A 22,947-nucleotide genomic window follows, 5' to 3' on the forward strand; every position below is an offset into this window, starting at 1 on the left:
GCTCAAACAAGATAACCTAATTTATAATTATGATATCTCACCAACAGTGACTTTGCATGTACTGGACGTCACAGAGCCTCCCTCATTCTCTACCACACATTGATACTCTCCGCTCTGCTCCAATGAGGCCTGTCTCATAGTGAGAGAGGAAGTGGACACACCTTGGTAGCCATCATCTTCATCTCTGAGAGGAGCACCATCTTTTGTCCACTGATAGGTGAGGCCTGTTCCCTGAGCTTGTACTGTCAGAGAAAAACTCTGATGGACCTTCACTTTCCATATTAGTGGGAGGTTTCTTCTTATTGAAGGCGGTTCCATGACTAAAAAAAAGTTGATCAACTCAAGTTTACAGAAACATGCATTTTTCGTGCTGTATAATACAAGTCAAGGACAATCGATCGATAATCTGATATAGAGACAAAATAATGATAATGATTTACATGCACATTGCTATAGCTACCACAAAACCAACAAACATGCCATATAAATCAAAAGATTGACATAAATGTAAAACACGTGCACAGTCACATGTATGCATGCTCAAACGAGATAACCTAATTTATAATTATGATATCTCACCAACAGTGACTTTGCATGTACTGGACGTCACAGAGCCTCCCTCATTCTCCACCACACATTGATACTCTCCGCTGTGCTCCAATGAGGCCTGTCTCATAGTGAGAGAGGAAGTGGACACACCTTGGTAGCCATCGTCTTCATCTCTGAGAGGAGCACCATCTTTTGTCCACTGATAGGTGAGGTCTGTGCCCTGAGCTTGTACTGTCAGAGAAAAACTCTGGTGGACCTTCACTTTCCATATTAGTGGGAGGTTTCTTCTTATTGAAGGCGGTTCCATGACTAAAAGAAAAGTTGATCAACTCAAGTTTACAGAAACATGCATTTTACGTACTGTATAATACAAGTCAAGGACAATCGATCGATAATCTGATAGAAACATGCACATTGCTATAGCTACCACAAAAGCAACAAACATGCCATATAAATCAAAAGATTGACATAAATGTAAAACACATGCACAGTCACATGTATGCATGCTCAAACGAGATGACCTAATTTATAATTATGATATCTCACCAACAGTGACTTTGCATGTACTGGACGTCACAGAGCCTCCCTCATTCTCCACCACACATTGATACTCTCCGCTCTGCTCCAGTGAGGCCTGTCTCATGGTGAGAGAGGAAGTGGACACACCTTGGTAGCCATCGTCTTCATCTCTGAGAGGAGTACCACCTTTTGTCCACTGATAGGTGAGGCCTGTGCCCTGAGCTTTTACTGTCAGAGAGACACTCTGATGGACCTTCACTTTCCATACTAGTGGAAGGTCTCTTCTTATTGAGGGTGACTCAATGACTACGAGAAAAATATAAATGACAAATTGATCGACTCAATGACTACGAGAAAAGCAAATTGACACGGAAACACGCATTTATACCCACTACAGTAGAACCTCAATTATCCGGCCTTGGTTCCAGAAACAGGCCAGATAATTGAATATGCCGGATAATCAAATGGATAAATGCCTTGATCCAAGCATGCATAAAATATAACAGCAGTGCAAAATGTAGTGCACATTGCCGTATGCATGTGCATCCGCAGAAGGTGCCTGTCTCCATGGTAACAGCTGTTAATGTACATACGCACTTAAAAGACAACAATTTTCTGATTATTAGTTGAACTTTGATCTATCAAAACAGCTAATCATGGTTCCGGATAATCGTTGCAACTGTCAAGTCATTAGGACAAACAATCGATTAATATCTGGATATTAGGCCACTCCAAATGAGACTTTAGTTTCCCGTCAGAGACTCCAGTAAATTATAAGCGGATGTGAGCAGTATTATCATTATTCATTACTATGAATATTGATAACGTCATTAATTAAGTAGCCACAAAAATTCAGCCAACATGTGCTTGGAGGCAACAAAGAACAAGAAAAAAGTAATTTCAATATTTCATTGGATAATTAGAGAAATAATGGCCATAATGACTATTAATCAGGTAGCTAAAGCAAGAATCGCAAGTTGGACAGGAAACTACAGTCTCATTTGGAGTGGCGTTATACGGATGATAAGGATCTACAAATTGCAATCTACCACAAACCAATGAACATGCATCAAACGATCGACCCAAATGTAAAATACGCAGTCATGCACCACATGCATGCAGGAATGTTCAAATGTATAGATAATGATTTAACTTATAATTATGCTCTCTCACCAATAGTGACTTTGCATGTACTGGACCACACACAGCCTCCCTCATTCTCCACCACACATTGATACTCTCCGCTCTGCTCCAGTGAGGCCTGTCTCATGGTGAGAGAGGAAGTGGACACACCTTGGTAGCCATCATCTTCATCTGTGAGAAGAGCACCATCTTTTGTCCACTGATAGGTGAGACCTGTGCCCTGAGCTTGTACTGTCAGAGAGACACTCTGATGGACCTTCACTGTCCTTACTAGTGGGAGGTCTTTTCTTATCGAGGGCGACTCAATGACTACGAGAAAAATATAAATGACAAATTGACACAGAAACATGCCTTTATCCACTACAGTAGAACCTCAATTATTCGGACACCGTGATTACCAAAGTAGGCCAGATAACTGAACACCGTAGAAGCAGCGCTTACTCGATTTTATTGTTTTAATTGCATTTTCAACTGCTAGTTTTGTCCTCAAATTAAAGCAATTTTCCAATTATGCAAAGCAGCTACCGTAGAAACTGTTAGCGCATGCGCTTTTAGGGTCAATAGCAGAGCTCTACGCTTTATTCAAGAATGCGCCTATAATGCAGTCATTTTGAGCCCCACTCAGCAACCGGATGTCTCTATGATGATTGCTGACTCGCAAGCTGGCTAGAAAGTGAGCAAGCAAGGCAAGCAGGCAACCCTAACTGGATCTATTATGTTACAATTCATTTTACAGTTCATTTTACATCATTTAAATTCATATTATAAAAACATTCATATTGACCAGGAACTTGGAACTCATCCATGTCTCACATTCTCTCAGCATGATCAGACAAGGTAACAGCATGCCCAGAGAGTCCTTACAGATGGATATCACCAGCTATATAGCTATCATGCACTGTACAAGCTAACTAGCTCATAGATAAACAAAATTAGTTGAATCAATTCTAATAATAACCTTCACATAATTGGAAAAGCGCTTCAATTCGAGTATAAAAAGCCTGCAGTTGAGCATGCGCTTAAAATAAAGATACGCTTATAATCGAGTAAGCGCCAATAATCCAGTTTCTTGGTTGCCATGCTATATTAAAGCCATAGTAGCTAGACTGCATGAAAGGGGGGATCCGTGGATCCGCCACTAGACTTGGACTCCTTTGTTCCTGGTCAATATAATACGAATTAATTGTTGTAAAAGGAACTGTAAAATGAACTGTAACATAATAGATCCAGTTAGGGTTGCCTGCTTGCCTATCTTGCTCACTATAGCTAGCGAGTCAGCCCTCATCACAGAGACTCCGGTTATTGAGTGGGGCTCGAAAATGACTGCATTATAAGCGCATTCTCGAATGGATTGACACACATTGCTATCTACTACAAAACAACCGAAGATGGGAATATTTGCATCAAGACAGTGGCGGATCCAGGGGGAGATCCCAGGGTGCCACGGATCCCCCCTTTTCAGTCTAGCTATTGTGGCTTTACTACAGCTACCAGCTAGCTATTTATCAGTTTTTGTAGCTATTGTAATTTGATTCAATGATTTTACCTGTTGTTTTGATGTATCAACTGCCAAAGGAGTGTTCAGGTTAGCCTAGGCTAGCTAGTTGACTGCATGTTCGTGGCAGCTAGCTAGCTATATACGCAAGTCGATCTATTATGGGACTTCCCCTGGCTGAGTATGGGATTTCCCCTAGTTACGTGTGACTGGAAGTGGGCGTCACCCCAAAACATTTAACGCTGCGGGTGACTTTCACTACTCGCTGCGCACTCGTAGTTTGTAACCCCCCTTTCATTTTTCCTGGATCCACCGCTGGAAAAGATCGACCCAAATGTAAAATACACAGTCATGCACCACATGTAGGCATGCTCAAATGTACAGATTATTTATATTATTTCTCACCAACAGTGACTTTGCATGTACTGGACGTCACGGAGCCTCCCTCATTTTCCACCACACATTGATAGTCTCCGCTCTGCTCCAGTGAAGTGTGTCTGATAGTGAGAGAGGAAGTGGACACACCTTGGTAGCCGTCATCTTCATCTCTGAGAGGAGCACCATCTTTTGTCCACTGATAGGTGAGGTTTGTGCCCTGAGCTTGTACTGTCAGAGATACACTCTGATGAACCTTCACTTTCCTTACTAGTGGGAGGTCTCTTCTTATTAAGGGTGGCTCAATGACTATACGAAAAACATGAGCAATGCATTGACTATACGAATACAGACATTATAGGATGTTGATACGTGTCACAGCTGATTTGAATCTATATGTTCATTTCACATAATTATCACACACTTCCTATTAAATAGACTCACAGATGTCCCTGGCAGATGGTCTCCTCGTCATGTCTTCTTGCAAACAACTGTCGATAACCTTCCTCAACCTGTGTGTGTGAGGGATCTGGGCAACATGGTCTGATCGATCCTTGGCTGATTTGATTGTCTCCAGCTTGCAAACAATCTGCACCATAATTACCCCAAGGGAAAATACATCCAGGCTACTATCGTATTTCTTCTCTTCAGCCTCGGGAGGTAGATACCCCATACGGTGACCAACGGCCGTGAGGGTGTGGCTAAGCTTGGAGGGATCGTATAGACGTGACATGCCAAAGTCGGAAATCTTTGCAACAGGCACTGGTTGTGCAAGCTTCAGCAAGACGTTATCGCTACAGAGGTCACGGTGTATAATCTGCTTGCTGTGAATGTAGGCCAGACCACAAGACACGTCTTTGGAGAGGCTAATTTCACATTCGCTAGTGAGGGACTTTTCACCAAGGCTGGAGAAATAGGATCTCAGATTGCAATCCATCAGCTCAACAATGAGGATTGTACCACCTGATTTGGGGTGCTTAGCAGTCGAAAAATACTGAACAATGTTTGGGTGCTGAAGCGACTCGAGAAAATCACACTCATGATCAAATGCTTTGCTAGCTTCTTCATTTGTTCCTATTGGTAGATCTGTCTGCATCTCCATAGCATCGTGAAGCAGCACTTTGACTGCACACATCTCGCCCCTGTAGCAGCTTTTAAAGACTGCCCCATAAGCACCTTTACCGAGTAGTTGGTTTAGGAAAATGGTCAAATCGTCATTAATCTTTTGGCAATATTCGGCTGTGGAATATTGTGTGTGGGAGTGGGTGAGGTAGTGAGTGTTATTCAAGCAGGTATGCATGTAGTATACTTACTCTCTGACTTCACATCAGTAGGAGTGGTAGACTGCACGTGATCTTTCTCAACGATCCTGGCTATGTCACTTTGGCCCACAATAGGACTGGACAAAGCTTTGACAATATTCGTCCAGCTTCTCTCCCCACCTTTCAGCCATTCCAACAGACCCTCACGATAGCAGTCTTCAGGATTGTTACTCCATTCATTGCCGATGGTCTCAAGGGTAGCTGCAGAGACTTCGAGCATCAACATGATGTTTCGCCATTTCATTCGAGCATCAAAAGTAGCGAGGTACACTTTTTTTAGATCTGCTGTTGTGAGATCGTCAGACATTTTCTCTGTAGAGTGTGGAAAGTAATAATTATTTGGGTTGTGGTTTCATACAATAAATCATGCACAGTAAAAACAGTAGATACTGCGTGCACTCACTGATAATAATCCAGAGGCTACAGTTTCCTTATTTTGATCACAGACTGAGGCAAAAGTAGAGAATAACAAACGAGCAACTACCAGACCCCACCCCCTTTTCTGGAGATAACATTATTCATAGATTGACAATTGATAAACACATAATTTTTATTACAAGACAAAGTGATAATGTTCAATAGTTGGTGGTGAGGGAGCTATGGACTACACAGGTGGACCAGAGGAGGCTAGAACCACTCTACCTCAGCTATTTAATAGCTAGTTCTAGCTTCAGGCTTGTCATCAAGGCCAGGGACGTGCTCCATCCCCCCCACTGGATCCACCACTGGACTCAGTATAGACAACTGGAGAAGCAGGGCCGTAAGAACCAGGGGGGCTGGGGGGGCAACTGCCCCCCTGGTTTTCAGACAGTGAAATGGGGTGGGGCTCCTCTGCAGAGTCCAGCAGATCCATGAGATCACAGTCCTGATATTATATTGGGTTGTTATAAAACAGGGAATGAGAAATGAGGAAATGAGAAATAAAAAATGAGGAAATGAGGAAATAAGAAATAGGAAATGAGGAAATGAAGAAATAAGAAATAGAATAATAATAATATATTTATGGTTACGATCATCACCATGGCATTAATTTCCATCACAATAATTATGACATTGTTATAATAATAATTATTATATAGATGCACAAAAGTAATGACTGATATCAGCCAAGAAGCTAGTAGGTGACTAAGTATTTAGTTATCAAATATATAATTACAGCTATAGTTATAGTGAGCATTATGTGTCCCCTGTAAGTTAAATAAGCTCTGGCTGGTCGACTTCGGCAGTGGGTGTGTGTGTACTAGTGGCACCTCCACACAGTACTGGTTGTCGGACACATTGTAAGAATTAAATTTCACCATCGCTTCAGATGGCACAGTGAGCTTTCTTCCTTAAAGGTAGCATCAGCTTTCACTAGGCATTGCTTGTGAGAATGGTAATGGGAATTGCTTTCTTCACCCTGTAGCGAGATTGGATATGATACCAGTACAGTGTACTAATGTAATTACTTCCTGCAGCTTTACGACAGGACTGGCAGATCATTAGAATTTGCTTGGTTTGACAAACAGTTTTGGAGGTTTCTTGCTGTTACTTACATGTAGATGTTGACATTGAGTCCAGTCCATTGACTATCACTTGCCCACCCCATTGTGAAATCAGTGAATGTATTGCCAGTATAGCCATGCATAGGTAAATTGTTTGAGACTGTGGGACTGTAGGACAGAACATGTAAGTACCGTTACGTAGGTAGATCTGATGTTTGAACCATGCCAGTCGTACATGGCACACAAGTAGATAGAGGTAGAGAGTGTCACACCGTGTACCAGAGGAACATAAGTTCTGTATGGTGGCAGAGCACCAGGAGACTTGTCACCAGGAGGTACGTACCTGTAGCTCAGTAGATGTTAGCTTCGTCTTCAGACTTGCTCTGCCCATAGATATGTTCTGCCTAACAGCTCATTTCTCGTCTCATTTCTTCATTTCCTCATTTCCTATTTCTTATTTCCTCATTTCCTCATTTCCTCATTTCTCATTTCCTCATTTCTCATTCCCTGTTTTATAACAACCCTATTATATTTAAGTGCTGATCACGTGACCACTATACAGTGCACAAAAGTGGTCATGTGACACCTACATTAAATAGCATAATGCACACTTATGCTATTTAATGTTATTATTCAAAGACGCAATCTAAACGAAAAACGAAACTATTGAAATCTCTACCTGAATAGTATTTGAATAGCATTACAAAAAGGTCAGGGATGACCAAATCGTTGAATCTTTTCAGCAGCAATACGTAGTATAGTGGGACCATTGACACACCACCTTCAGCTATACTATTTGTACACACATGAGACAACCTTTGGGACAGATGTTTGATATAGTTAAAATATTTGCGATTAATATACGTAGTACATTAGACCTTCCTACATGTAAGATCAATAGTATAGCTTTCTAAAAGATAGCTATATAAAGATGCAATGTCCAGCTATGAAATTGGTTAGTTAATTAACTCATGACCCAATTAAAAATAATAGATCTACCTTAATTAGAATGAAAAACACTATTTCCGCTACCATAACTTGAATTCTGTATCCATGCATTATCACAACGATTTTACTGAAAGAGACCTATCAACCTCACGAAAAGAGCCTCCATTGTTTAATTTGCAAGTCTTCCTGCATGTCCGGGTAAATCTCCTGTTCACGATCAACGATGGACAATATCTTTTATCTTCTAATGGGATACGTTTTTCAGAGTAAAAGCAGTGTTGTCAGCCATGCACTGATCTTAATTCTTATGAAGGCTATTATAGAAGTGTCGAGGTGCTGGAATAACTGGATCACAGATATATATATTATCTGCATGTGTAGATCTAGCTATATAGAGAGAAAAGCAATCAAATATATTCTGCAATCATGAATGATTTTGTTACACTTGTACACACTGGGCAAAAAGCTAAATTTCCTGAGATGTACAGGACAGGGCGCAATTTCCTGCAATTTCCCGCACCTATCCTGAAGTTTTGCAGGATAGGTGTACGGAAGTCTACAGGAAATTGTGCCCTATACTGCTACAGGACGGGTCAGGAAATGTGATGTTCTTCGAGAAAGTGCAGGATTTCAGGCCTGCACTGTAGCAGGAAATTTTACTTTTCGTCCAGTGACAACTCTACAATATCCGCTCACTTTTCTCCAGTCCACACTGAAACTTCTTTGATTTCCTGATTCCCACACACATGACTTGTGAACACCATTCATAGTTGATACACCAAAATAAAAGTGTAATCATGCATGCATATAATTAAATGTCTCTACACTGCTCACATGCACCTAGCTACAATATAGTCCCCCCTGCCTGTGTTGACAATTATAAATGTGAGCACGACATGTACATGTTATATTGTTACTCTCACCCCCCACAGCTCCAAGGCAACTATAGAGGCTGTCCACGGTCTCATGGGACAAGTGGTCAAAGATAAACTGTTTAACTCAACACAATAGTCACCCTCTACTCTGAATGTGTTTATTAGTCGTTTCTTGATTGCATTAATACGAGTTCAATTCATCATGTACTTCAACATTTTCGAATAATAGTTATGATACAAACGGACCTAAACACTAGCTATTAATTAATTAAGAGGAAGTCCACAGTGTTAGTATAACGAAGTCTATCCCATCCTCCTGCTATAATGACCTCTCCACTAGGAAGTACTGAACATGTGCAGTTGTATCGTGCAGTAGGCAGGTCTCCCACTTTCATCCACCTCCTGGTGTCAGGCTGATAGAGGTGGATCGATGAACTTAGGTTAAATCTGTCATCTTGTCCACCAACGGCTAATAGTGACCTCCTAATACTGAGTGGAGCTGAATACACGAGTGGTGTGTCTTCAATTGTCTGCCAGAGAGTGGGTGTGTCCAGGTTGGAACAGGCCTTTGCAATGAGTTCATTGAGGTCGACGTGGTGCACTATCTTGGTTGGCTTCCAACTGTGACCGTAACCTCCCATTAGGTAGAGGATGTTTTCTATGAGAGTTGATTGCAGTGCTACTCGTTTGTTAGGTAGTGACTGAGCAATGTACCATCTTCTTGATGCCACGTCCAACACCTCCACAGAGGAGGTAAGTCCTTTATCATCATGCCCACCAGCTACAATGATGTGGTTGTTGAAGGAGACAGCTGTTGAGGAATCACGAGCAATGTTCATTGGTGGGTGCGGATGAGTCCATTCCCCTGACTCAAACACTGCAAGTTGATTGATGCGTTCGTAATTGTTTGGATCACGTCCTCCCACCAGTATTAGTTGATTTTCGTGTGATGTCATAGCGAACCAATAGGCAGTGTAATCTGGTAGTTTGGTCCATTTATCTTGCTCGAGCTTCATCACTGTACAACTGTCAGGATCACTGTTTGCAAGCCCTCCACCAACATACACCGTGTCACCGATAACAACACTCTGTACGCCGTCACCCATCTTGATTGGCAGTCATTTCCTCTTCTCCATTTCAGAGTGAGTGGAGGTCTCAACTCTCTGGGAGGGGGACCCTGAATAATGAATGAGTGTAACTAGGATAGTGTCTACTAACAAACGAGTGTTACTTGTAGCAATAATTGTATGCACACTAAATCACTTTCTCTAATTAGCTTAAGAGGTGACGCCTACCACTCCACTAGAATGTACAGTACCTTTATGACGGAAACGTTGGCTAAATTACAATAAGATCGAACACAAAATGAATGTGATTATTGCAGTGGACAACACTGATTAAGTACAGTACCTTTAGAAAAATATTTATGACATGTAAGTATTATAATTATAGGAAATCCTATACGAGAATAATTATCTGATATAGTGTACAAATATTGAAGGCGTGGCCTGGGAGTTCTTCGGGTAAAGAGTTGACCTACGAAATTTATTCAATAAAATTTAGAGGCCAATCAATTCTTCGAAAATTTCGCTGTTGAAAGTGAGTGTCCCACAATGTGGACATTTAGGGTCTCTATAAAAAGCCTGTATCACAGCTATTACATAATAGTATATTTGGGGCTATAACTAGGAATCTCATTCACACACTACATGTACACACCTTCTTGACAGGTTGAGTGTCCTTAGAATCTCTCTTTGTTGTCTCCACTGTATCCGAGCCTCTTGCATCTAAAGAACAATACTTATAGGAAAATCAAGATGGCCAAACACTCACATTTAGTGTCCTTTATTTGAGTGAATGTGGTTGTACTCGTGCCCTCAGGCATCAGTTTCTCACACATCCCGTGTAATTCCCTGTACCTTGGGAGAGTTTTCTCTGTGTATAGAGAGATAATTATTGTGTGTCAAAAATGCATGCAAAGTTAAAGTCTAGATGACAGTAAATAAGCACTAAAGAGTAAGTTAGATTGGCTAACACTCACGTTTAGTGTCCATTGGAGTGAAGGTGGTCGTACTTGTGTCCTTAGGCATCTCCTCAACAACTTCTAGTTTGAGTTTGCTCAGATCCCTGTACGTGACATGTACATACTTGTACTTGTAATTAACTTACTGTATTAGAATAACGAATTCGAGTATTATGGTATTAGGACCCATGCATGCTTGTTAATAACTTAATACTGTACAATATGCCAGGTAGTAGATATAGGTCCCCAAGAACTTACTGTTCCAGCAGAAATGTCTCCACCTCATCTGTACTTCCACAGGTGAGAACTTTGACCCCCATTGCACTGAGAGCTGCCTGTACAGTAGGGGACACAGGATAGATACGCTTGGCAACAGCTACAGTGATGAGAAAGTGGAGCTCCAAGCAGCCTTGTCTGACTGAACGGAGTTGTAGCGCTGCTCCTTGTAGACCAAGTGCTTCAGCGATTCTTTGTGTCAGCCTTTTTACATACTCCAGTGTGGCTACTCGCTCAGTGCACTTGAGAACAAGTACTTTGGCCGTTTTGTTACGAGATTTTGCGGAGAAAACTTCGGCCGGAATTTCAAACACATTTCGCTGGCCAAACTGATCAAGTGCGGAGCAATACTCACTCAGTTGTGTTTTGTCGTCTGGTGATCCCAGCAGCTCGATGAGGTACTGCACTATCTCATGATTGAAGAAGGAGATGTATTCCCGTATACGTAGAGTCATGAAGATTTGGGCCAAATTTTGGGCATTTTTGATTTCTTGCTTATCTTCTGGATCAAACATTTCGAGGTTGAGAACCGAATATTTAATCTTATCCAATTGGATCCGTTTTTCAAATGACTTTTGGATATTTAGAGTAAAAGCAGTGAAATCAAACATCATTTTCGTTGTATCACGCCTGAGCCGATCCTCCAATTCAATTCTATCATCCTCATCAAGGCTAGAGGTGTCGAGGTGTGGGAAACTGAAGGACATCGGAGCCTCTGGTGGAGATTGCTGGTGTGGGGGTGGAGAGAGTTGTAGCTGTTCAACACGGCTGGTCGCAGTCTTGTGACGCTTGTAACTATCGTGTAGTTTCTTGACAACATCGTCAGTAGAAGGGCCAGTGATGGCAGCGATAAAGCCATGGAATACACTGGGATTGAGCTTAATTCCAGAGATAATGGCATCTAGAATCTTTCGAGATTTATTGGAGTCCATAACTCCATTCAGTCTAGAGAACTCGAGAACTTCGTCTGGTATGTAGCCATTGGAGAAGAGGCTATCAGCGTATGCAGCAGGTTGAGCTTTGAATGTGGACACCAATGCTTCAAAGTTCTCTTGGAAGGACAGATATTCTGGAGAATGGTCGGGGGTTGCTTGAGTGGCCATTGACAGTTAGCCTGTGAGTGGACCAGGGCATTTAATTCATACAATGGCAGACTGAAATAATTATAGTGCACATCAATGTTAGTGTAGATCTAGAACTATTGCTAAAAGGCTTATTAGCTATAATTATTATTGATAAGCTCTATTGAACTGAGGCTCTTGAATTGATCTATTGCAACTTTGAGATGGGCTATAAATGCACTCACCTTGGTACTCACCCCTATAGGCCCTAGCTCTAAGTCATGGGATTAGATAGGAAGTGAAGGACCCACAAAACCACTGATAATCTTCCCTCAGTATATCTACATGTATAGCTAGACAATGTTATCTTCCCTATACATCTACACTGTAAGTGACTGTACAGCTTTATAATATAGGGGCCATTAGCACACATTTTTGAATACTGAAATCATTCCTATATAATTATACATGTAGAATTTACACATAGATACAAAATCCAGTTTGATGGTTATGCCTACAATCTCAGGGACTACACTGCCGGGAAGACTGGAGGTGGAATAAAGATCTACAGTAACTGTAGATATTGAGATCCCATTAGGTATACCTTTAATTATTGAGTCCCGAGCTGTGTGTGTGTGTGTGGGCGTGAGTGTGCTCATGTGTGACAGAGTATGTGTATGTGTACGTGCGCGTGTGCATGGTGAGTTATTCTGTATAAACAGATCATCAATAATTATTAGTGATTTACTGTATCTTGAGCTGTGTGTGTGTGTGCTCATGTGTGACAGAGTATATGTATGTGTATGTGTACGTGCGCGTGTGCATGTGTGCATGCATGGGGAGTTATTCTGTATAAACAAATCATCAATAATTATTAGTGATTTACTGTATCTTGCTCAGTGCTCTGTATATTGGCATGCATGCATGTTGTATCACTACTATAATAATGCAGTGGACGAAAAATCAATTTACTGCACAATACAAAAGTATATAGATTGTATATATTGTTTGGTGGTGTATGTTCACAGATTTCGCAGTTGACAATTATAGGAAAGCTTCGAAGACACGTACTTTATTATGCAAAATAACACACTCTAACAACATTGCACAAACTCAAGAACTTGTAATTATACATAATCTAGGATGTTCATGGTCTCCAATAATGTTAAATTAAGTTCAGCAGCAGCTATACAGTTCTAGAAAAATATACAGTAACACAGTCCAAGTGCATGGAAAGTACATGTACACAATTTCGGTATTATGGGACGAATGCATGTGCATAGTCAAAGTTTTAGTCTGTATACTTCTATGTTTATTAGCCATTTTGAAGATTATAATAGTCAACTTATACCCAGCTATACGACTTGATTAATACAGAGGAATTGAAGTCCACAGTGTTAATAATTCGGCTACACAATGACCTCTCCACTAGGAAGTACTGAGCATGTCCAGTCGGGTATCGTGTGACCCAGACCCTCCCATTAGGTACAGTATTTTTACGGTTCATATACTTGGTATTCACTGAATCATTATGAAGTGCGTTCAGTTTGGTTTCTTCGCATCAGTTCACAATTGTACCGCATAGCCAGAAATTTTCTGAGGGCAAAACATTTCGTGGTGAGCAATATTTAGCCACTTCGTGGGATAATATTTTCGTGGTTAGATCTACTGCTCAGATTGCCGGTAAAGGTATAGAAAAGGTCGCTTCATTCGTGGGTAAAATATTCGTGGTCAGAACTTCAAATCACGAATATTTTACCCACGAATAACCCGGAGCACACTAAAGTGGATCCACAATAAACTATAAGTGGCCCTTGTGGACATACCGTTTGAGTTTACTAAGGACTGGACAGAGCTTGCACCACATCTTCCCAGATAATCTTTCCACCTTTTAGCCATTGTTTCAAACCCTCACGTAAGCAGTCATTATAGGATCTGCAGTGTCTCGCCATTGCGTACCAATATACTGTCAATAGTATGCAACAACGAGGGTACACAACAAAATGTTTTGTCCTTCGTTTCGAGGTTTGAACGTAGCTGTGTATATACATGCATCTTCTTCAGTTATTATGACAATAAGTCATCCTCTTTATACAATAGAGAGAAGCAAATGAGTATGTATATAAGTATAGTTTGTCTGTACCATGCATGTGTACTTACTAATAATCCATAATTATCTTTAATAAACACACAAGTGCCAATACATGTACATGTACAAAAATAATAGATAGATCACACTAATTGTGAGGTTCCAGTTAGTTACAGCCAATGAGGCCACATTCGGCACTCATTAGGTCTACAGGAGATCTTAGGAAGCGTCCCGGGTGCGAGCATGCTCCCCTGATGCCGGCAGCGAATTGAATTCTTAAATTAAGACTAAAGTGAATGTGCAGTGTGAGTTTATATGCCAACAACAACATCTGCTGCATGTGCATCATATGTGGTGGTGTCACCGAAGATCTTTGGACAGCCAGGGAACCGGATTTCCCCTACCTAAATAGGCTAAAGTGAATCCACAACAGATTAAAAATCCTATTAGTAAAACCAGTAGGTTTTACATAGATAGATAGATAAGATAGATAAATTTTCATTTGGATAGGAATGCTGCATCCACCATAATGGTAGGTTTTCATGCAGGTCCTATATAAAAGAAAAGAAAAAAAAATAAATAAATAAAACATACGTATAGATAATTAATTCATATATGACAGGTGTTCTCCTAGATTGTAATGTGTAGGGTTTTCAGGGAGGTTTTGAACAACTTTAAGGTGGGGCATGATTTTGAGGATAGCGGGAGACGGTTGTAGTGCAGAGCACCTGAGTATTCAAAGCTCCTTCTGTAGTGTTCAGAGTTTGGCTGGCCTAGGTGGATATTACCTGATCCACGGGTCCCAATGTTGTACAGTATCGAGTTGAGTTTAAACTTGTTCTTCAGGTAAGGAGGGGCAAGGTTCAGCAGACATCTGTGAACTAGAGTGAGCATAAACCTCTGCCGCCTTTCTTGGAGTGTAGTCCAGCCAAGTTGGTCCCTGAGGGGTGAGCTGCTGGTGCGTGGAGGTTTTCCCAATATCACACGCATTCCATAGTTCTGTATACGTTCAATTCTCTTACTGATGGTAGAGTTGCATGAATGCCATATCACTGAGCAATAGTCTAGGTGGGGGCGAACAAGGCTGTTAAATAATAGTTTGCGGGTGTTGCTTGGTAGGAAGGAGCTAGAGCGTTTGATTGTTGAGAGTGCGGCCAGTGATTTGCGACGTACTTGCTCCGTATGAGCTTTCCAGTTGAGGTCTTTGTCAATCGTCACTCCGAGATACTTGACTGAGTCCGTTTGGGGGATATCAGTACCATCAAGTGAAACATTTATCGATATACCTCTGTGAAGTATCGATTTCCTGGATAGTGTCAACATTTGTGTTTTCTCAATGTTCATTCGAAGGCCATTGGCTTTAATCCATCTGGCAGTCAATTCGAGATCCTTGTTGAGTGCTGATTGGACAGTTCTGGGGTCACTATCAGAGTGGTAAAGTGTGGTATCATCTGCGTACAGATTGATCGAGCACTTGTCGATGGCACTAGGCATGTCATTGACATAAATCAGGAATAGCAATGGTCCGAGGATAGAACCCTGGGGAACCCCTCTGGTAATTGTAGTCCAGTTGGAGAAGGTTGAATCAACACAGACTCGTTGCATGCGGCCGGTCAGGTAGTCTTTAAACCAGTTGAGTTCAGTGTCAATAAGTCCGTAAGCTGAGAGCTTACTGAGGAGGATGGCGTGATTGATTGAATCAAATGCCTTACTGAGGTCAATAAGGATTGCACCAACATATTCGCCCCTATCCAGAGCAATCCTCCAGTCATTAACAGTCTTTAGGAGCGAGTCCTGCGTGGAGTGGGATGGTCGGAATCCAGATTGGCATGGGTGTAGGAGAGAGTGTGCAGTTAGATAGGAGTAGATCTGCTGATGGATAAACGATTCAAAGACTTTGGCAAGAACGGGTAGGACTGATATTGGGCGGAAGTTGGATGGTGATTTTGAATTATATGTCTTGGGGATGGGAGTGACATTCGCCTGTTTCCATTCAGAAGGGATTTGCCCTCCTGTCGTAGAGGTCGATCGTTGAATATGTAGCGCCACTTTCATCCTGTCCACCAACGGCTAATAGTTTTCTCCCAATACAGAGAGGAGCTGAGAACAAGAGTGGTGTGTCTTCTATCGTATTCCAGAGAGTGGGTGTGTCCAGGTTGGAAAGGGCCTTTGCAATGAGTTCATTGATATCGACATGATGCACTGTCTTGCAATTGATTAGCCAAGCGTCACCCTTTCCACCCATTACGTAGAGGGTGTTTTCTATGAGAGTCGATTTCAATTCTGATCGTGGGTTAGGTAGTGACTGAGCAATGTACCATCTTCTTGATGCCACGTCCAATACCTCCACAGAGGAGGTAAGTCTTTTACCATTATCCTCCCCACCAGCTACAATGATGTGGTTGTTGAAGGAGACAGCTGTTGAGGAATAACGAGCAATGTTCATTGGTGGGTACGGGTGAGTCCATTCTCCTGATTCAAATACTGCAAGCTGATTAGTTGATTTCTCGTTTCCTTTATCGTATCCTCCCACCAACACTAGTCGATTAGCGAGTGATGTCATAGCAAACCACCTGACAGCGTACTTTAGTAGTTCGCTCCATTGATCTTGCTCGAATTTCATCACTGTACACATATCACGATCATCGACTGCATGCCCTCCACCAACATACACCGTGTCACCGATAACAACACTCTGTACCGAGCCACTCATCTTGATTGGCATGTCTTTTCCTTTACTTGACTGCAGATAGAATGGAGGTCCGGGAGGGGGTGACTGGATCACTGACATAATAATTATTCGATCTAGCTATAGTTATAGAAAGAAGAGAATACAATGTTGACATAACCATACATGCATGAGTGTATAGAATCAGCCCACTTTTTCTGCAGTCCACAAGTTATTCATGATTCACAGTATTATTCATGTATATATTGTTACATTCCACACAGTACAACCACCCCCCACATATGCACACGCATTACTAGACTGAATACAATAAATAGTCATAGAGAAAAGACGAACAGATTGAAAAGTGAGTGTTATGATTGTTCAAATAGAATTGGACGGGTACAGGGAGTGGAGTGGTAATTTAATTTAAAAAAATCGCTCTGCCCGCTGTGTGTGAATTCATGAAACCAGGATTGCCTACAAAATCGTGGAGGGGTGGAGCTAAATCACCGAGAAGACTGCGGATATTTAGTTTTTTTTTAGTTTTTTTTTTTAGTTTTTTTATTAAAGGTTTAGCAATTGCAAGGATACAACAAATAGCTATAAAGCTATAGGGCGAAGAGTGTCCTATAATATAAAAATTAAAACCCATACGTTTTAATAGCTACAACATGTCAACTAAGTGAGAATACAAATATGACTTAAATGAACATATACTAGCACAGTCTACTAGAGCAAATTCCTTGTGGCTAACCAGCTTATTCGATTCCATACTGTGATTGCATGAGGAAAAAAGGAGAATTTGTACAATGATGTTCTACATTTGTAGGGGACCAGAGAGAAACAGTTAACTTTTCTGCTGCTGTACATCATATTTCTTTTAGTTGTTGGATTGTTTGGGCAGTCAGTCAGATTGTGAAGTATTTTGAACAGGTGGCAGAGCACAGCAGCAAGGCGCCTCAGCTGCAGAGAAGGAAGCCTGAGCAATTCTTCACTTCTCATATTCCATTTCTTCAAACAGACTCTCATAGCGAATCTCTGGATTTTTTCTAGATTGTTGATTTCCAACTTCTGAAATGGGTTCCACACAGAGGAAGCGTATTCAAGATGTGGTCTCACAAAGGATGTATACAACTTTAATAGTGTTGTTGGAGAAGAATTGCCTGAGAACTGGCGATGTAGTAGTCCTATTAACTTCCTTGTTTTATTGCAGATGGTGTTGATGTGAGTGTGCTAGCTCAAGTCAGCCGCTATGGTAATTCCTAGGTACTTGTAGTAAAAAACCTGCTAGTACACAACCATTTAAAAGTAGAGTTGGAGCCTTCAATGAGCGTGATGTTTTCTTAGAAACAGACATAAACTTACACTTGCCAAGATTGAGTTTGGTGTTCAAAAAATTTGAGACTTCTGTAATGTCATTTTGGAGATCAACGTAGTCATTAGAAGATGTGATAACTCTGCGCATGTACAAGGCCATGTCATCAGCAAACATATTAATTATTACTGGCTTGAGAGATAACATGTGACTTGGTTTATGTACGTAATGAACAATAGTGGACCCAAAACCGAACCTTGGGGCACACCTGAAAGAACATGTAAGCTGCCTGAGTTACTGCCATCAATTCCCATGCATGCACAAACTGTTTCCTCTCCAGTAAGTAACTATGCAACCAGTTTAGTAAATATTCGTTAAAATTAAGTGACTGAAGATGTTTCAGAAGAGTAACATGGGGGACAGAATTAAATGCCTTTTTGACATAACTACACATACTTCTTGACCTTGATCTAGGGCTCTACTCCAGTCTTCTATCACCTGTAATAGGGCTGAGACAGATGAGCGTGATGACATGAAGCCCCAATGCCTTGGAGATATAGGTGCCTGGTCGCACAGGTGTTCCTGACAAAGAGACTTAACATGTTTTCTCTAAAATTATAGCAAGTATTGATATTGGTCTGTAGTTACTAACAAGAGCTGTAATTAGTAATACTTTGGTTTTTATGAAATTATTATTAGGCCCATTACATCTAGTACGTGTAAGTTTCCCTAACTACGCATACAGGCACCTTCGACCATGCAGTAGCGTGCTCTGGACCAGACTTCATCTCCCTAAAGTGGCAGGCCACACTTGGACTTACAGAGGAGGTACTATACTATGAAGGAACACTCATGCAACGCAAAAGAATGTTTATTCCATGCAACATTCATGTGGAAAGATGTTTTGTTATGGTGTATGTTTAAGGGTGGAGCATGTTTGCATATCTTTCTTTTATTAAGCCAAATTTTTAATATTAAAAGATTTTAAGAAAAAGATAGGCACAAATAATGGGAACTATGATAAGCACAAATACTAACATAGTTTGATAGCTAGATTTTCTCAACACCACAAGTTTCCTGCATATGAAATGATTGCATGACAGTATAGAATGCATGACTATATATACTGTCTCACTTACTTAGCTGCTGATACAGATGTTTGTGGAGGTATATACTGGGCATACTGGAGTCATGATCCTGTTTCTTGTCGGGTGAGATATAAGTTGCATTTGGAATAGCTGTCACGGCAGACTGACAAACGGCAACAGCAATTGCTTCCTTTCCCATTCTCAACAGCATCATCACCAGAGCTTTGTAAGTAGCGGCCCTTGGATTATGCTGTCTCCACAGTTTCAAGGCCTTGTCCATTGCGGTTTGAATATCATATTGAAATGATAAGGATCTAACAGTTTGGTGTTCAGCAGGGTTCAGTCCCAGTTGTACAGGGTAGGTCTCTACATTGTCGAAGTGAGCTGCCAGATCAATCATGTCAGTCTCTTTAATTTCAGTGTCAAGTTGAGAGTCGGTCACTTTCGTACGCTTCTTAAATTCCTCGATAGTCACAGTTCTCGGTCCACCAGCTCCTGGGAGAAGGAAAGGGGTGTGGTTAATAAGCGGACTCACCGATAGTAAACAGAACTATATACTGTTTCACGTATAAACATGACATTTTTATAGCAAGTATATATAGCTATACAGAATGAAATTCAATGAAGTTTGTAAATGGTGTACATGCATGTACGTAGCTGATCCACACACGTACCTGAGTGAATGGCGTGTGGATATGAAGTGAGGACATCATGTGAGGTATCTCCTTCTTCAGTGACATAAGATGGTACAGCATCAGTCAGTACAGTAGAGGCTGTGTACAATAATTATAGATATAATATTATGGTATTTACATGCACATGCATGCACTGCAGCTGATGATGCTTTGATGTATACGTACCTTTTGCAATGTTTACATCAACGGACAAATATATATATAGGTCTGGATTCACAGACTTATTAAGGTGGAGTGGATAGCACACATTTGTTGACTTGTGTTGCTCCGTTTCAGCTTTCATTTGTATGCAGGGAATTTCACGACCCAGGCTGAAATTATCAATTTGTCTTTTTTTCACCTGCATGCATGAACATCATTTATAAACAGAATCCTGATTCCAATGCAATCAAGCTTTACCACGAACACACACATTTAATGTTACATACGACTGAACCCACAACGCACTGTATATAAGTGAAATATATAATAGCAAGTTCCCAACCCGTCCCACGAAAAGTAAACTTGCATGCATGTGTCACTATATATAATGTACTCCTCACGTACTTTTTGAGTCATGAGAGGTTTGAGTATCCAGTCACTTTCACACACGCCTTCAAGTGGTAGTGCTAAATCAACTGTGTCACTGATGTCTTTGAAATCAAATATGACATAGCAACCCTTCTTCTTCCCATACTCATTATCAACTTCCTGTATACCAGTGCAAACAATGTATGATCTTAGAAGCTCGAGAATTCTTTATAGCACAAGCTATTGAGATGGTAATGAGTATTTAGAGGCTAGGTCAATTAGGCCTGTGCTCAATGAATGCGTGATAGCCAGCAATCAGTTATTCTAACACACTGCATGATCTCACATTTTGGTGTGTATATATACATGAATACGACTATATATATACTGACTTACAGTTTTGTGAGATTCTTCATTCTTTGTAATCACCATGTGAATGTAATGATAAAGAGTATTCAAAGAGGATAGCAGTGTATAACAAATCAACTGACTCCTTTCCACAGATACACACACCACAGAAATGCAATAGTGCCACAAAAGTCATCATCAGAAAATGACATGTGTCCATCGACCCTTTGAAATACATAAGGAGGCTCCTTTTCAGAACATGTTGCTCTACAAAACGATATAGATGCTTTGATGAACCGGGTTTAGCAAAATGCTGTGTTTGACCGGGTAACCGGGATGACTCCTCCTAGAGGGTGCTGCTCAACTATATATATCTTCACCATTAACAATACTATACATGTCCATCCAACAGGGCATCTTATCCTTCAACTGGAAAACTTCTAACATTACCCCTCTCCACAAGAAAGGACCTTGAACTCACCTACCAACTACAGACCAATCAGTTTAACATCAATCGCTGTCAAAACACTAGAAAAAATTATTCACACAATGCTATACAACTATCTACTGCAGGACAACAATATTTTATCACCAATCCAACACGGCTTCAGACCTCGCCACAGCTGCCAGTCACAGCTACTAGAAACCATTGATGACTGGTCAAAGAGTATAAATGACATCGCTTCCACCCATGCTATCTTTCTGGACTTTTCTAAAGCATTAATTTGACATAGATCTAGTTCTTCACTTAAGTCTTATACATGGCGACTTGCTGAAGTGGTTCCAGGCCGCCTTCTAACGAATAGGAAGCAAAGGGATGATCAATCCTATGCCCACTTCTATTCACATAAATGATATTGTAACTTCCACAGCCAGACTGTTTGCAGACGATTGTGTACTCTACAGAGAAATTAGAACACCTAGTGACTCGAATTAGAAACTACTTCAAACTGACCTCAACAAACTAGCTAAATGGTCTAACAGGTGCATGCATGGCAACTCAAGCTTAATGTAAATGTATATAGCTAAGACCATGTGTATTTCCAACAAAAAACCATCACCAACTATCAACTACGTACTACATCAACAATTCCAATCTCAATGGGTTCAAACTTTCAAATAGATCTACCTTGGAATTGTAATAGACTGGAAATTGACATGGAGAGACCAAGTCAACCAAGTAACCTTGAAGGCAACCAAAATCTTAAACTTGCTGAGGCGTAACATGCATAAATCATCTAAGCTAGCCAAATCAAGAGCCTTCACACCCCTTGTACTTTCACACCTGGAGTTATCAGCCCCAGTCTGGTCGCCTCACTTGAAGAAAGATAATAAGCTTAGAAAACATTCAAAGAAGAGCAGCAGCAGCAAGATGGGTTGAGGCCAAATGGAACAATTAAGAGAATCACAGCTGGAGCAAATCTTATGATAAATGCCGGCTCTCACTGTCATGGTTAACGCTTGAACCATTATAACCTTTCAAGTCAGTCAACAAGGTCACACCACATGTCACTGCTCTGCAAACACGCTATATCTATAGCTATAGGGTAAACTGCTACAGATACTCATACTATGTAAATAGCTGTTTCCAGTGGAACGCTTTACCCTCAAACATTGTAAGCTGCACTACCTTGATCTCATTTAAGTCAGCACTTAGACGTCACTTCATGTAAACATTATATTTATGTGTCTTTTTTTGTGCAACGGGGAGAGCACCTCGAGAGGCTGTAAAGCTTATTTGTGTGAGCCTTTCCCATTTGAATAAAATCTGATGATAAATTGAATATTGAAACCATTCCTAGAATTTACACACAATAAAAAAAATTGAGGTTTGATGGTGGTGCCTACAATCAGTTTATCTCAGGGGCTATACACTGCCGGGAAGACTGGAAGTGGAAAAAATAATGAAATAGATCTACTTGTTGATTTTGAGATCCTGCATGGCACCATGCATGCATTAGGTTTACCCATAAATCCCTAAATGCAGAAATACAATTATTTATAATTTTCAAAACGTTACTAGATCTATAGTGTTCATGAGATTGTTTATGGTTTGGTAGTGGTGGAGGGGGTGATGGAGGGGGCGGGGCTACACTGCCGGGAACACTGCGGGTGGAAAAAATATTGAGATCCTGGCACCATAATTATAGTCCATAATTAT

The 22,947-nt window shown here is 40.9% G+C and overlaps 4 protein-coding genes across 4 annotated transcripts in view; 1 reads left to right on the forward strand and 3 right to left on the reverse strand.

Moving 5' to 3' along the window:
- The window catches only part of LOC135337080 (COP9 signalosome complex subunit 5-like), a 42,367-nt gene extending 33,447 nt beyond the window's left edge, over nt 1–8,920 (forward strand). Inside the window, exon 8 of the mRNA XM_064532978.1 lies at nt 8,768–8,920. Coding sequence (XP_064389048.1) covers nt 8,768–8,846 — 79 coding nt within the window. The 3' untranslated portion in view covers nt 8,847–8,920. The remainder of the gene's footprint in view (nt 1–8,767) is intronic.
- The window catches only part of LOC135337077 (uncharacterized), a 60,257-nt gene that overhangs the window by 19,564 nt on the left and 17,746 nt on the right, over nt 1–22,947 (reverse strand). The window contains exons 17-20 of the mRNA XM_064532975.1: nt 2,242–2,520; nt 1,096–1,374; nt 580–858; nt 42–320 (exon numbers count right to left, since the gene is read on the reverse strand). Of these exons, the coding sequence (XP_064389045.1) occupies nt 42–320; nt 580–858; nt 1,096–1,374; nt 2,242–2,520 (1,116 nt within the window). The remainder of the gene's footprint in view (nt 1–41; nt 321–579; nt 859–1,095; nt 1,375–2,241; nt 2,521–22,947) is intronic.
- LOC135337078 (uncharacterized) lies at nt 8,921–12,377 on the reverse strand. Its single transcript, XM_064532976.1, has 6 exons — nt 12,316–12,377; nt 10,992–12,123; nt 10,752–10,837; nt 10,544–10,645; nt 10,430–10,497; nt 8,921–9,887 (listed from the first exon to the last, which is right to left on the reverse strand). The coding sequence occupies exons 2-6, from the start codon at nt 12,110–12,112 to the stop codon at nt 9,726–9,728; spliced, it is 1,539 nt and encodes a 512-aa protein (XP_064389046.1). The 5' UTR covers nt 12,113–12,123; nt 12,316–12,377; the 3' UTR covers nt 8,921–9,725.
- Nucleotides 19,107–22,837, reverse strand: LOC135337081 (uncharacterized). Its single transcript, XM_064532980.1, has 6 exons — nt 20,835–22,837; nt 20,475–20,618; nt 20,094–20,268; nt 19,908–20,006; nt 19,285–19,728; nt 19,107–19,222 (listed from the first exon to the last, which is right to left on the reverse strand). Exons 1-6 carry the CDS (start codon nt 20,868–20,870, stop codon nt 19,206–19,208), a joined length of 915 nt encoding a protein of 304 aa, XP_064389050.1. The 5' UTR covers nt 20,871–22,837; the 3' UTR covers nt 19,107–19,205.

The sequence above is a fragment of the Halichondria panicea genome, chromosome 6 (assembly GCF_963675165.1).
Source record: "Halichondria panicea chromosome 6, odHalPani1.1, whole genome shotgun sequence".
NCBI lineage: Eukaryota > Metazoa > Porifera > Demospongiae > Suberitida > Halichondriidae > Halichondria > Halichondria panicea.

Excerpts from the sequence above, each read along its gene's own strand:
- LOC135337078 (XM_064532976.1), bottom strand. The coding sequence starts at position 12,112 with ATGGCCACTCAAGCAACCCCCGACCATTCTCCAGAATATCTGTCCTTC. Across the intron at positions 10,838-10,991 it reads GAGACATTTCTGCTGGAACA|GGATCTGAGCAAACTCAAAC; the intron begins GTAAGTTCTTGG and ends TGTCACGTACAG. Across the intron at positions 10,646-10,751 it reads CACTCCAATGGACACTAAAC|AGAAAACTCTCCCAAGGTAC; the intron begins GTGAGTGTTAGC and ends CTCTATACACAG.
- LOC135337081 (XM_064532980.1), bottom strand. The coding sequence starts at position 20,870 with ATGGTGATTACAAAGAATGAAGAATCTCACAAAACT. Across the intron at positions 20,007-20,093 it reads TGATGTAAACATTGCAAAAG|CCTCTACTGTACTGACTGAT; the intron begins GTACGTATACAT and ends TATTGTACACAG. Across the intron at positions 19,729-19,907 it reads TCCACACGCCATTCACTCAG|GAGCTGGTGGACCGAGAACT; the intron begins GTACGTGTGTGG and ends TCCTTCTCCCAG.